Genomic DNA, 14,290 nt, shown 5'->3' with positions numbered 1-14,290 from the left:
GGAGCTACCACCCAGGAAAAACATCTAGGCATCATAGTGGATAATACTTTAAAATAGTCAGCTGAGTGTGCTGCAACAGTCAAAAAAGAAACAGAATGTTAGGAATTATTAGGAAGGGAATGGTTAATAAAACGGAAAACGTCATAATGTCTCTGTATCGCTCCATGGTGAGACCATACCTTGAATACTGTGTAGAATTCTGGACAACACATCTCAAAAACGATATAGTTGCTATGGAGAAGGTACAAGAGAAGGGCAACCAAAATGATAAATGGGATGGAACAGCTCCCCTATGAGGAAAGGCGGACTAGGTTAGGGCTGTTCAGCTTGGAGAAGAGATGGCTGAGGGGGGATATGACAGAGGTCTTTAAGATCATGAGAGTTCTTGAATGAGTAGATGTCAATCGGTTATTTACTCTTTTGGATAATAGGAGGACTAGGGGGCATTCCATGAAGTTAGCAAGTAGCACATTTAAGACTAATCGGAGAAAATTATTTTTCACTCAACGCACACTTAAGCTCTGGAATTTGTTGCCAGAGGATGTGGTTAGTGCAATTAGTGTAGCTGGGTTCAAAAAAGGTTTGGATAAGTTCTTGAAGGAGAAGTCCATTAACTGCTATTAATCAAGTTTACTTAGGGAGTAGCCACTGCTATTAATTGCATCAGTAGCATGGGATCTTCCTGGTGTTTGGATAATTGCCAGGTTCTTGTGGCCTGGTTTGGCTTCTGTTGGAAACAGGATGCTGGGCTTGATGGACCCTTGGTCTGACCCAGCATGGCAATTTCTTATGTTCTTAAGGGAGTGAGATGGAGGCTGGAGCAGACAAATTCAGTTAACTCTATTGCCAAGACAATTTTTACATGTGCTGCTAAGGTGACACAAAGTATTTAAAGAAAAAGGGAAACATTACTAAATATTGATAATGCCATTTCCAGCTACCAAAATGTGCTCTTTTTAAGGGCAAAGGCCCCTGGTACAATACTTCCAGAACTGCTAATAGTTATGGGCTATGTGCATATTAAAGTAATTTAAAAGAAAAATTTCATATCAGACCACAACTTCCCTTTTTCTTATTTTATTGTAGAAGATATCAAAAGAGAACCAGTGGCAATCCTAAAAGCTGTTCTGAATCTCCAAGCACTTACAAACAGTTATATAAATCATACATTTCACTGAATACATATTAAAACCAAATCAACATGTTGCTATGTCTATACGTATTTCCTTGCATTATATTCGAATGTTCAGTTGCTATGCCCCTAACCAATCATGGGTCTGGTCTACTATTCCTAACCCATTCATCTATTTATTTCCCACTTTACATCATAATGACAAGGCACGCTCTAGTACCAATTATCTTAGATCTTAAGGCCACGTATCCCTTATCTGCCAACTTAGGCCTCAAGGTCATGTATCCCTTATGCCTCCATTTTGTTTTGCATGATATGATTGTATTTTATAGTAGATGCTCTCATTGTGTATATTGTTCCATTTTGTAGAAGGCATCAAGTGATGTTTTTCATCAACAACTTAAAAAGATGTTTTTTATCCCTTAGAAACATAAAACTTTGCAGTTTCGTTCTAGTTAGGCTCCTGGTGCAAATCTAAAATTACCCTGGATTCCAGACTGCATGATTGCAACATTATCATAAGACAGCAGCCTGTAGAAACTTAAAAACGATTTCCACAGTGACACTCATCTAGCTGGCCTAATTAGAGATCCAAGAATCTCAGAGGTCCCAAATTGAGGACCTCTTAAAACTCTAATTCCACAATAAAAGCAGCAAGATAAAATTATAGGGAAGAGGAGGACAAGTCCCAGGTTGAACTGCTAGTCCATGTTTCTCTGGTGACAGGACACAACATATTTTGCTGCCATAGCTACTGTTTTTTTCTGTTTTCCCCAGGACAGAGCACAGTAATTCAGCTCCCTAAGGAGCTCCATTGGTCCTTGTTTCTTCCCCCTCCCAAGCAGCCTGCAGAGAACAGAAGGAGAGGGGCTGGCACCCTGAAATTTCCCAGGTCTCTCCAGAGACAGTTCCTATCCCATGCCAAAGAACCATGGTCACAGGTCATCATCAGAAGAGGAGGAGTTCGTAACTCTCAGCCTCTGGGGAAAATGACATCGGCTGATGCAGAGGCCTTACAAACTATTCCTCTGATTCCACCCCTGCTCCTGGACAGTTGTAGTTCAAAGAGCCTCATTTCCTCTTGGACTGCAGGGTTTTAATTGAGGGGGCAAGGAACTCATTTTTGTGAAGTCAGTGGTGCCTGTGCACTAATGACCCTATGCCCATGAATCCTGATGACCCTTTACACTTCCATCAGCCTTTCCTTAGCCTTGCTCTACTTTTTCTGCAGTTTTTTTCTGCTAATATGTTTGCCTTACCTTTTTGGTCAGCTTCTTTGAAAACTATACTCTACTTACATTACATGCTCAATTTTATTTTCCTAAAGATTTGTCGCACTTTTAATTTAACCTATTGTTCTGCTTCACCTAGATTTTTCCAGCCTGCCGGTGCCTCTATAAAATAATCCTCCATCAAAGCTGGTATAACTGAAGTCTTGGATTCTGACCTCATAGTGACCCATCTCTTAGGAAGACAATGGATGCAGACGAAAATGGCCATTTCATCCACCTAGTCAGCCCCATTTCCTTTGCCTAAGATTATATTACTTGTGTTCTTATATTAAATGAGATTGTTTAGAAATAATTGGATTTCAGTTGATACTTACTGTGATATTAGAAATACACTCCATATTTGTAACTGCCAAGTCCGTTATTAGCCCTTTCTATCATAGTTTCTTGAACACCCCTGTGACAGAGTGTACTGACAACTCCCTCATGCTACCTTAAGGAGTGTCCTCCTTAAGGCAGAAATCAGCAAGGGATTCTGGATGAAAGGAGCTACCCTTCACCCTACTATAAAGAACCCAGGCCCAGAGAGCTTGAGAGGCTCTGGAGCGCTGAGAGAGTGTCTCACCACATGCAAGGAGTGGTTATGCCTAAGGTTTCTGATTGACACAAAGGTAAAAACCCTGCTCTATTAAGATTGTGAATTACCTGGCATTCAGGAAAGCTGCACTGCTTCTTTTGAGTTCATTTGGGTACTACCTGAAGCTAAGGTGAGCTGCACTGCTTGTTCTGAGGTTGGATCTTTTATTCACTGTAAATAAAATGCACAAAAGGGTAACAGCCAGTGTCTGCAGCCTGATTCTTTCTGGCTGTTACCAAGCTGCTCTCGCCAAGTTACCACAACCCCTTTCAGGCAGTCCAAGATCTACCTGCTTCTGTTTCTACAGCAGAAATGCTCCAATCAACATCTGGAAGTCTTATGAATGTTATATGTAACTTTATGCTTCCCTTTCTGTTGCATTTATAATTTATCCCCCTGTTATCTGTAAACCGATGTGATATGCCTATGAACGTGGGTATATAAAAGTGTTTTAAATAAATAAATAAATAAATAAAAGTGTCTTTGACTCTGTCTCTTCTGACTGTGCTGATGATCAACCCCAGTGTAAATCCAAGCATCATTCTTCCTTTCTAAGATAACTCACATTGACTTCTCCCTTTCCCATATTTCAGTTGTTTTAATGGTATGTATTTTGTTTTTTTATATAAAGTATTTCTCTTTTCCCTTTACTGCCTTCCTATTCCTTCCTGGTATGCCTATATCCCATATAAACAAAAAGAGCACTGAGTTGGTCCTGTATGTCAAAACTAATGAGCAAAAGGCACCACCTATGAATTATTTAACGTGGCTCTATCAATCCAAGAAAATCCAAAGGATATAACAGTCAATAGTATACATGTAAATATACTGATTTTTAAGATGCCGCCTCAGCAAGCCTGGCGACGTGTTCAACCATGCAAAGTTGAACCGTCCGGTCTGATAATCATCTGTGGCTCTTAACAGCTTCACAGCCTGTGAAAGATGTTGAAAGGAAAGAGATAATAATATATTTATAGTCCGTCTGGATCAGCTCAAAAGTCTGTGATAATTGTTAACCAGGTAATTTGTCTGTCCCGACTGTACGGTGTCAGTCCAGGCTTGCTGATGCGGCATCTTAAAAATCATGCCTATATCCCAGCCATGATTTCCACTGTAGCATTTCTGTGTCAGGAACAATATCCAGACTGGCTTCTACCATTAGGGCCCCCGAGTCTGGGATTTTATTACCCGGGATACAAGTATTTGTATATACCGCCTTCCAGAAATTGCTCCCTCTAGGTATCCTCATACTAACCCCTTCTCATTTCTCCCTGTTTTTTGCAGGAGGCTTTGTGGTATTCTTATCTTTCTTCACTAACATTTGTTTGCTGGTGGTAGCAGCCTGAAACAATCACCTGCTTTCCCTCCCCCTGACCCTAGCCAAGTTATAATCTCAACTGTTCACCTAGGGCCATGGTTCCCCTTCTCAGGCAGATGCAGAGCGTGTCTGCAATAGTCTTTTATCCTGTGGACCTCCAGGTCTCAAGAAATCCAGACCCCTCATTGTACACAGGCTCTTCAGCCATAGATTTCCTCATGTGGTATAGTCTGTCTCTCCCTCTCCCCCCCCCCCCCCCATATACAAGTGACAAGCTGAGGCAGCTCTGACAGCAAAGTGTAGGGCGAAATGTGAGAAGACACTGAACCAGAATAAAGACATTTTCATACCTATGGTAGATTAACATAATAAATCACTACGGAGAGATTTGCATATCTGCAGCATTCAGCAATGAACACAGTAGTAGAACATTCCAGACTCCTCATCAGATGAATATGATTTGACTGCAAGGTTAATTTTTTTTTTATGATTGATATTCTTGAGCATAGACAACATACCTGCTTTTTCTGAATCAGAAAATATTCTGAATGATAAATGTGGTCATTGGTGGGGTCTTCCACCCAAATCCACCAAGGCTCACCCACAGTCCCATGCACCTATAAAAAAGAAAATCAATGCACTCTCAACTATAGTCATCTGTAGTGGAATTCACATGCTAAATGATATCATATGCAGTTATGTGGGGTAATTTAGGAAGATGCATGGTTACCAATTAGAAAAAAACCCTTAGCAGATACTAATGGGTAACACATCAAGGAGCCATTTTTAATAGTATTGCAAAGTATTTGTACACCTGGGTAGCTAAATTTTAAGGAAAAATACACTAGAAATATGTGAGTGCAAAGTGCCCATCTGTGTTTCTACCTGCTAATTCTACGGGCAGCTGGTTGGGGGGTAAATCAGTGATTACATATTTAAAAATAAAATCCATACATACTGTTTTTCTCCACAAACTAAACATGCTCCTTCTCTTGCTGTGTCACATGCTCACAGTACTGGTAGCCTCTTCAGTCTCTCCTCTCTCTCCCCATCCCCACCCTCCATCCCCGTTGTACCTGCATCTGCCGGCTCCTCTGCTGGTTTCAACAAAAGATCTGACCCATGCAGGGCGCCACATGTACAGACTTTAGCGGGAAGCAGGCAGAGGAGGCCGCAGATGAAAGGAAGATGTGCCAGTGGAGGGGGAAGGAAGAGAAGAATGAATCAGAGCTGAGAGTGTGGAGGGAGAGTGTAGAGAGAATAAGGGGGGAGGGAAATGAGAATTGCACATGTGATATTTTATGGGAGGAGGGGAAAGAGGAAAAAGAGGCAGGACTATGTGTCGAGGAGGGAAAAAGGGAGTGAGAAGTCCTAAACAGGTTGATTCACTTCAGGTCCTGCTAGAGTGAGCCCTGGTGATGCAAAATAATGATCATAAACTGCAAAGAATCCCATCTTCTCCAGAACAATATGGTTAATAGAATTCTGCACTCAAATTTAAAATGAAAATCCAATCTGTCTAAACTCGTATCATAAAATGATAAAATGTATTCTGATGTAACAATGTACAGAATGGAATCTCAGCTAAAGGATGGTGGACAAGGGGGTAGACACCTCCCTCTTCAGGAGCTTTCCCTAGTCTCAGCTCAGCCACCCTGCAATTAATCTGACAGAGGAGCTGTGCTTCTTATACTCAGAGCAGGGGAGGCAAAAAACATCAGCTCGTTTCACTCTGGAAAACAGTGTAGCTAGGGGCTAAAAATACTTACATTGGTGGCAGCGGGGTAGATGCTATTGCTTTAAAGAGCCTGGTGCTTCCAGCAGACTTCAAGGCTGCATAGCCAGGAACCGTTTGGAAATTTTTTTTTGGTTATTTATGGCGCCAGAGTGGGGGCAATTTGCAGCTCAGTTGAGCCCAAAGCTCATGCTTAGTCTGTTGGCCCGATCAGCTTTTCAGCGTCAGTGGTAATGAAGAGCCTGAGAGTACCGGCAGTCAGTCCCCGGACCCAGAAGCAAAAGCAGTATGCAGCGCTGTGGGGGCCCAGAGTGAAGCCACAATCAGGACATTTTGGCTTGGAGGAATAGGACAGTAGAGAATGCCGCAGTGGTAGCTGCAGGTGAACAGATGGAAGCTGGTACCTGTGCAGCTACAGACGGCAGCTGCGGCATGGAGTCCGCTTCCTCCTGCAATGACTGCTGCTGGTCCACAGAGAAACACTGCTATAAAAAAAAGCTTAAAAAGTGATCAAATGCTTGGCACTCAAGATTTAATGTGAAAAAGTGCAGAGTCATGGCTTTTGGGGTGCAGAAATCTGAAGGTATGGTAGGCGAAGAGCTGATGTGCACCTCATCGTGATAGTGCTTGAAGATCTCTAGGTGGCGAAACAGTGTGATAAGGCAGTGGCTAGAACCAGGAGGATGCTTGACTGCATAGTAAGAGGCATAACCAAAAGAAAAAAAAAAGAAAAAAAAAGGTAAAAATGCCTCTGTAGAGGTTGTTGGCGTTGTCTCTGCTGGTTTTTGAGACCATATCTCTGAAAGGATTTAGAGAAGCTAGAGACGGTACAAAGAAAGACAACTAAAATGGTGTGGGGTTGATGCAATAGCTGTATGAAATGAGACTGAAGGACTTCAATATGTATGTTCTAGAAGACAGAAGAGACAGGAGGGATACAATAAAGACATTTAAATACCTGAAAGGTATTTAAAGGTCCAGAAGTATTACACGTTTTTTCAATGGAAGGGAAGTTATAGAACTAGGGGTCATGATATGAAGCTCTGAGATGGAAGACTCAGGAACAATGTCAGGAAGAATTTTTTCCACAGAAAGAGTGATATATGCCCTACTGGAGGTGGAGGAGGACAGAAAAATGTTAGCATAATTTAGAAAATCTGTGGGATAAGAACCAAAGATCCATAATGGGAAGGAGGAAATTAAGTACATTGGTGTAACCTGCAATGAGTAGCAGTTATAATCCCATACAGCAAAGTATTATTGCATCAGGGCTCCAAGAAAGCATGAGGTAACCTGTGCAGAGCAGCAGTTACAATCCTAAATATTAATAAACTTAAGAACCGTCATACTGGGTCAGATCAAGGGTCCGTCAAGCCCAATATCCACTTTCCAATAGTGCCCAATTCAATTCTCAGGTAAGTGGCAGGATCCTAAATAGTATTTTTATTTATTTATTTAGTAAGTTTTATATACCGATGTTTGGTTTTTTAAACCTTCACAACGGTTTACAGTTGTACAAAAACTAAAAGCAGACAAAATACATAATGCAAACTACATAATTCAAATAAGATTCAATCATAAAACTATTAAAATGAAATATTTAATAAAATAATAAAAGCTAAAATCTAAATAATTAACAAGCTGAAATCACTTGAAATAAATAAAATAAAATAAAAAAATAAAAATCACTGGCTTGCGTCTGTACCATATGCTTGATTAAAAAGCCACTTTTTAACACCTTCTTAAACAGTTTCAGGTCTTTTTGTAGTCTCAATTTAAGAGGCATGGAATTCCACAATTTTGGACCCACTAATGAGACAGCTCTTTCTCTGACAGATGTGAGTTTAGCATTTGCCACAGAGGGAACAACAAGGAATCCTTTATTGGTGGAATGTAAATTACGTTGTGGGGGTGTGAATACGCAACATTGCGTTAAGCCAATCAATATGTTCAGCATAAATAGCTTTATGAATTAGACAAAGCATTTTATATTTAATTCTTGCATCTACCGGAAGCCAATGCAGTGCAATAAGTACGGGAGTGATATGTTCTTTTTTGTTTACTCCTGTCAAACTCTTGCTGCTGAGTTCTGCAAAATTTAAAGCAGCCTTAATGTTGTTTGCGGAAGCCCTAAATATAAGGAATTACAGTAATCTATGATGGTGAATAATAAAGCTTGAAGCACTGTTCTGAATTCTGCTTGGTTGAGAAGTGGTTTTAGCCATCTGAGTCCCAGTAATTTATAGTATTCTTCCTGAATTTTTACTGAAATATGTTGTTGGATACTAAGCTCGGGATCAAGCCAGAAGCCTAGATCACGTTCTTTGGTTCCCAACACAATTACAGATTTTTCCATGGTCATACTTTTTGCTTGGTCAGTAGGTAATTGCTTACGTTCTAATAACATTATCTCTGTTTTTGAAACATTCAAACAAAGCTTCATTTGATTTAGCACTTGTTTTATGATATTTAAATACATGATGGTAATCTTAAAGGTTTTTTCCACTGTATCAGATATTGGGATGATTAGCTTAATATCATCAGCATAGATATAGTAATTAAGTTGTAGACCGGATAGCAATTGACAAATTGGTAACAAGTAAATATTGAACAATGTGGCCGAAAGAGATGATCCCTGTGGGAATCCTGTTTCTAATGGAAACCTGGTAGGTACAATTTTTAAGATAAGAAGTAAACCATGCCAAAATTTTATCTTGGAGCCCTATCTCAGAGAGTCTGTTTAAAAATATACTATGGTTCACGGTATCGAATGCCGCTGTTAAATCAAGGACTAAAAGATAGCACTGGCCATTATCAAACCCTTTTAATACTGTGTCAGTAAGTGAGAGCAAAAGTGTCTCAGTACTGCAGTGCTTACGAAATCCAAATTGTGTTGGATATAAAATGTCATTATTATCGAGGTGCTCCATGAATTGTTTTAGCACCACTTTCTCTGTTAGTTTAGCAACACAGGAAAGATTAGATATTGGGCGGTAATTATTCAATATTGAGGGGTCAAGGTTCTTTTTTTTTTTAAAGTATTGGTTTAATTATGGCTCGTTTTAGTTGGTCCGGGAAAAGACCCTCTCACAGTGATTTGTTGATTATTTCAGCTAGGAAGGTGCAATTAATGGTGAAATTTGTTTTAGTACTGAAACTGGAATCACATCAGACGGATGTTTCGCAGGATTTAGTTTTTTAAGTAACGTTTCTACTTCAACAGCAGATATGTCATCAAAATCTGACCATGCACAAACTTTTGGGATTAATTTGATTTCTTGGGTGGGAATATTGTCAAGTTCGTTTTTTAACTGGGTAATTTTATCATTAAAAAAAGGGCCAATTTTTGACTTAGTTCAGAATCAAATTCATTGTTTATTAATGAAAGATCATTAGTAAGCTGTTTTACTATTTCGAAAAGAACTTTCAGGTTTTGAACAAAACTAGAAATTTTCTTGCTATAGTAATCTTTTTTAGTTTTATTGATCATTCGCTTATAAAAGGCCAAATGTTTTCTATAAGAGGTAAGTGACTTTAATGTTTTTTGCTGTCTCCAAATTCTTTCTTTTATCCGAAGTGAGAACATAAGAACATAAGAAATTGCCATGCTGGGTCATACCAGCATCCTGTTTCCAACAGAGGCCAAACCAGGCCACAAGAACCTGGCAATTACTCAAGCACTAAAAAGATCCCATGCTACTGATGCAATTAATAGCAGTGGCTATTCCCTAAGTAAACTTGATTAATAGCCATTAATGGACTTCTCCTCCAAGAATTTATCCAAACCTTTTTTGAACCCAGCTAAACTAACTACACTAACCACATCCTCTGGCAACAAATTCCAGAGCTTTATTGTGCATTGATTGAAAAGAATTTTCTTTGATTAGTCTTAAATGTGCTACTTGCTAACTTCATGGAATGCCCCCTAGTCCTTCTATTATTCGAAAGTGTAAATAACCGATTCACATCTACTCGTTCAAGACCTCTCATGATCTTAAAGACCTCTATCATATCCCCCCTCAGCCGTCTCTTCTCCAAGCTGAACAGCCCTAACCTCTTCAGCCTTTCCTCTTAGGGAAGCTGTTCCATCCCCTTTATCATTTTGGTTGCTCTTTTCTGTACCTTCTCCATCGCAACTATACCGTTTTTGAGATGCGGTGACCAGAATTGTACACAGTATTCAAGGTGCGGTCTCACCATGGAGCAATATACAGGCATTATGACATTTTCCATTTTATTAACCATTCCCTTACTAATAATTCCGTTTGCTTTTTTGACTGCTGCAGCACACTGAGCCGACGATTTTAAAGTATTATCCACTATGTTGCCTAGATCTTTTTCCTGGGTGGTAGCTCCTAATATGGAACCAAACATTGTGTAACTACAGAAAGGGTTATTTTTCCCTATATGCAACACCTTGCCCTTCAGTAATCTCTTTATTAAACCATGAGTTTGGCTTCCTGATCTTTTTTGACAAGTGTTTCGTTTTTTCAGGGTTGATTGTATTAGCAATTTCAGCAGTAATGTTTATCCATTTTTTTGTTGCATCCGAGCAGTCTACTGTATTGTTATTGTTTAATTTAATTTTTACTGTTTCTTCAAGTTTCTCTATATTATAGGGAGGACGGAAAGTAAATAGTAATAGTAATAGTAGATAGATCCCATGCTGCTTATGCTCAAGGATAAGCAGTGGCTTTTCTCAAGTCTTCTTGGTTAACAAGTTTATAGACTTTCCCGCTAGGAACTTGCCCAAACTTTTTTTTTAAACCCAGCTACTTTACTGCCATATAATATCCTCCATCAATGAATTCCAGAGTTTAATCATTCATTGAGTGAAAAAAATATTTTCTATGATTTGTTTTAAATGTGCTACTTGGTAATTTCATGGCATGTGCCATAGTAGTTTTATTTTTTGAAATAGTATACAACAAATTTATATTTACATATTCCACTCCACTCATTGTTTTACATGCTTCTATCATATCTCCTCTCAGCCATCCCATCTCTAAGCTAAGTAACCCTAACCTCTTTAGCCTTTCCTCATAGGGGAGCTGCTCCATCCTTTTTATTATTCTAGTGTCCCTTCTCTGTACCTTTTCTAGTTCTGCTATATGTTTTTTGAAATGCTGCGACCAGAATTGCAAAAATGTACTCTCTGGGGTAGATTTTTAAAAACGGCGCGTTTGCGTACTTTTGTTCGCGCTCCAGGTGCAAACAAAAGTACGCTGGATTTTAGTAGATACGCGCGTATCTGCTAAAATCCAGGATCGGCGCGCGCAAGGCTGCCGATTTTGGGCAGCCGGCGTGCGCCGAGCCGCGCAGCCTGCCTCCGTTCCCTCCGAGGCCGCTCCGAAATCGGAGCGGCCTCGGAGGGAACTCTCTTTCGCCCTCCCCTCACCTTCCCCTCCCTTCCTCTACCTAACCCACCCCCCCGGCCCTATCTAAACCCCCCCCTACCTTTGTCTGCGGATTTACGCCTCCCGGAGGGAGAAGTAAATCCGCGCGCGCCAGCAGGCTGCTGGCGCGCCGAGACGCAACCCGGAGGCGGTTCCGGAGGGCGCGGCCACGCCCCCGGACCGCCCCGGGCCGAAACCACGCCCCCAGGCCTGCCCCCGAAACGCCGCGTCCCGCCCCCAAAATGCCACATCGATCGGCCCCGCCCCCGACAAAAAACCCCGGGACTTGCGCGAGTCCCGGGGCTCTGCGCGCACCGGCAGGCCTATGGAAAATAGGCGCGCCGGCGCGCAAGGCCCTGCTCGCGTAAATCCGGGCGGATTTACGCGAGCAGGGCTTTTAAAATCCGCCCCTATGTGTGGTCACATCATGGAGTGCAATAGAGGTATTATATTCCTCGGTTTTATTCTCCATTCCTTTCCTATTAACTCCTAATAACTGCAGGAGAACCTTGTAAGACTGGAAGACTGGGAATTCAAATGGTAGATAAAATTTAATGTGGACAAGTGCATGGTGATGCATATAAGAAAAAATAACCCATGCTGTAATTACATGATGTTAGATTTCATGTAAGGAGATACCACCCCAGAAAAAGATTTAGGCGTCATAGCAGACAGATTTAAATCGTCAGCTCAGTGGGCTGCCATGGTTAGAAAAGTAAACAGAATGTTAAGAATTATTAGGAAGGGAATGGTGAATAAAAGGGAGAATGTCATAATGTCTCTATTGCTCCATAGTGAGACCACATCTTGAGTACTATGTTCAATTCTGGTTGACACATCTCAAAAAAGATATTGATTCACTGGAGAAGGTACAGAGAATAGCAATCAAAAGTATTAAGGGGATGGAAGGTTTCCTTTTGAGGAAAGGCTAAAGAGGCTGTTCAGCTCGGAGAAGAGGCAGCTGAGGAGGATATGATGGAGGTCTATAAAATCATGAGGTGAATGTAAATCAGTTGTTTACTCTTTAAGATAAGGACAAGGGGCACTCCATGAAGTTAGCAAGCAGCACATTTAGAACAAATGGAAGAAAATTCTTTTTCATTCAATGCCTAATTAAGCTCTGGAATTCATTGCCGAGGATGTGGTTAAGTCAATTAGCTTATCCTGGTTTAAAAAAGGTTTGGACAAGTTCTTGGAGGAGAAGTCTATAAACTGCTATTAATCAAGCTGACTTAGGAAATAGCCACTGCTTATTACCAGCATTGGTAGCATGGGATCTATTTAATGTTTGAGTACTGGATTGACCATTGTTTGAAACAGGATGCTGGACTTGATGGCCCTTTAAATTTGCTCTGTTTCATGATCTCATTCGGTGCAAGCACAAGATAGGCTTTAACAGGCAGAAGCTCATGCGCCACCAAGACGAGATCTTCTGCCTGACCAGCCACCTCCCCTTTAAGTTAAGCCTGCAGGTTATGACAGCTGGCAGGGCTTTCCAGGCCGGTTAGGAGTGAGCAAAGTCAGTAGCCACGCTGATATCAAGGCAGGCAGATAGCAAAACAAAGTCAAGGTCCAGGCATAGGTCAAGGCAATGACAAATCAGAACAGGGGAGAAACAGAACAGGACAGTCAGGAGAGTGCAAGGCTGGAACAAGACAGGATAGAAACATACAGAAACAAACCAGGAACAAGGCAGTGTTAGGATTTCAACTGCTCTGCAGCTTTATCCTACCTGTTGACTCCTGCAATGATGCTTCTCCACTAGCAGAGTCCTCTAATGAGCTCTGCTTCTCCTCACTGCCGGCTTGACTATGCCTGAGGTACAGCTTCCTAGCCTCCAGAAGCCCTCAGTGAGCTTAGCCACCTGCTTTGCCAAGTTCCTCCTCCCTGCCTGCATCACACCCAGACTCCAACCCTACATAATCCTCCCTTGCCAAAACAAAAATGCTTTGGCATTTAGTCAGCCTTGGTGCCTTGCCCTAGCTGCTGTTTATTTGCCTTGCTTTGTGGCTTTTGGGCCTTCTTGCTCCTTGCCTTGTGGCCTACCCAGGCACACCCTTGCCTTGGAGCCTCCGGGCCTTCTTGTTACCTGCCTTGCAACCCATCCAGGCCTACCTTTGTATTGTTGCCTCCAGGCCTTCTTGCTCTTTACTTTGCCCTGTTGCCTAGTTAGGCTTTGCATTGCTCTGTTGCCTATCTAGGCCTCTCCTTGCCTTGCCCTGCCTATCACCCTATGGGCTTCCTGTTTCTCTGCCTTTGGACCACTATGTTCCTTGTTATCCTAGTCTTGCCTTGTCATGACTTGTCTTGTTTTTGTCCAATTCTAGCCCTTGCCTGCACTCAAGCTCCAGTTTCAGACCTTGCCTGCACTCAAGCTCCTGTTCCAGTCCTTGCCAGTACCCAAGCTCCAGTTATTATCCATATTCGCACCCACTCTGTCCAGCCTGCTCTAGCTTGTAGACAGTCATCATGATGTACTGCTGCTGCAGCCAAGCCCTACTGATCCCCAGCACCCAAAGGCCCAACCTGCGGGGAAGGGGGCTGGCTAGGCGGAAGACTGGCCTCAGCCTAGCTGTGCAATCTTGTGCCACTCCTAGGGTGGTGTTCGCTGCACCCAGCTGGGACCTGAGCCCTGACAGGCAGGAGCACTCAGGAACAAAACCAGGAACAAGTTGTATGCAACTAGCACTGCAGAGAGAGCAGAAGACCTGTTGCAAAGTCATTGAGTGGTAGTTTAGAGCTTTCTTTACACTAGGCAGGATGTGATGTCATGAGGGCATATTACAGGAACTTCAAGCAGCAGGGCCATTAAAAGGGCTCAGGAGCTGCAGGAAGTTTAGCCA

The 14,290-nt window shown here is 41.8% G+C and overlaps 1 protein-coding gene across 8 annotated transcripts in view; it reads right to left on the bottom strand.

Moving 5' to 3' along the window:
• The window catches only part of ASCC3 (activating signal cointegrator 1 complex subunit 3), a 1,498,074-nt gene that overhangs the window by 333,449 nt on the left and 1,150,335 nt on the right, over window positions 1–14,290 (bottom strand). For all 8 annotated transcript variants that reach the window (XM_029595357.1, XM_029595354.1, XM_029595356.1 and 5 more), the window contains one exon: window positions 4,835–4,933. In XM_029595357.1, the coding sequence (XP_029451217.1) occupies window positions 4,835–4,933 (99 nt within the window). The remainder of the gene's footprint in view (window positions 1–4,834; window positions 4,934–14,290) is intronic.

This window comes from Rhinatrema bivittatum, chromosome 3 (assembly GCF_901001135.1).
Source record: "Rhinatrema bivittatum chromosome 3, aRhiBiv1.1, whole genome shotgun sequence".
Taxonomy (NCBI): Eukaryota; Metazoa; Chordata; class Amphibia; order Gymnophiona; family Rhinatrematidae; genus Rhinatrema; species Rhinatrema bivittatum.
This window is presented reverse-complemented; position numbering and strand designations above follow the sequence as displayed.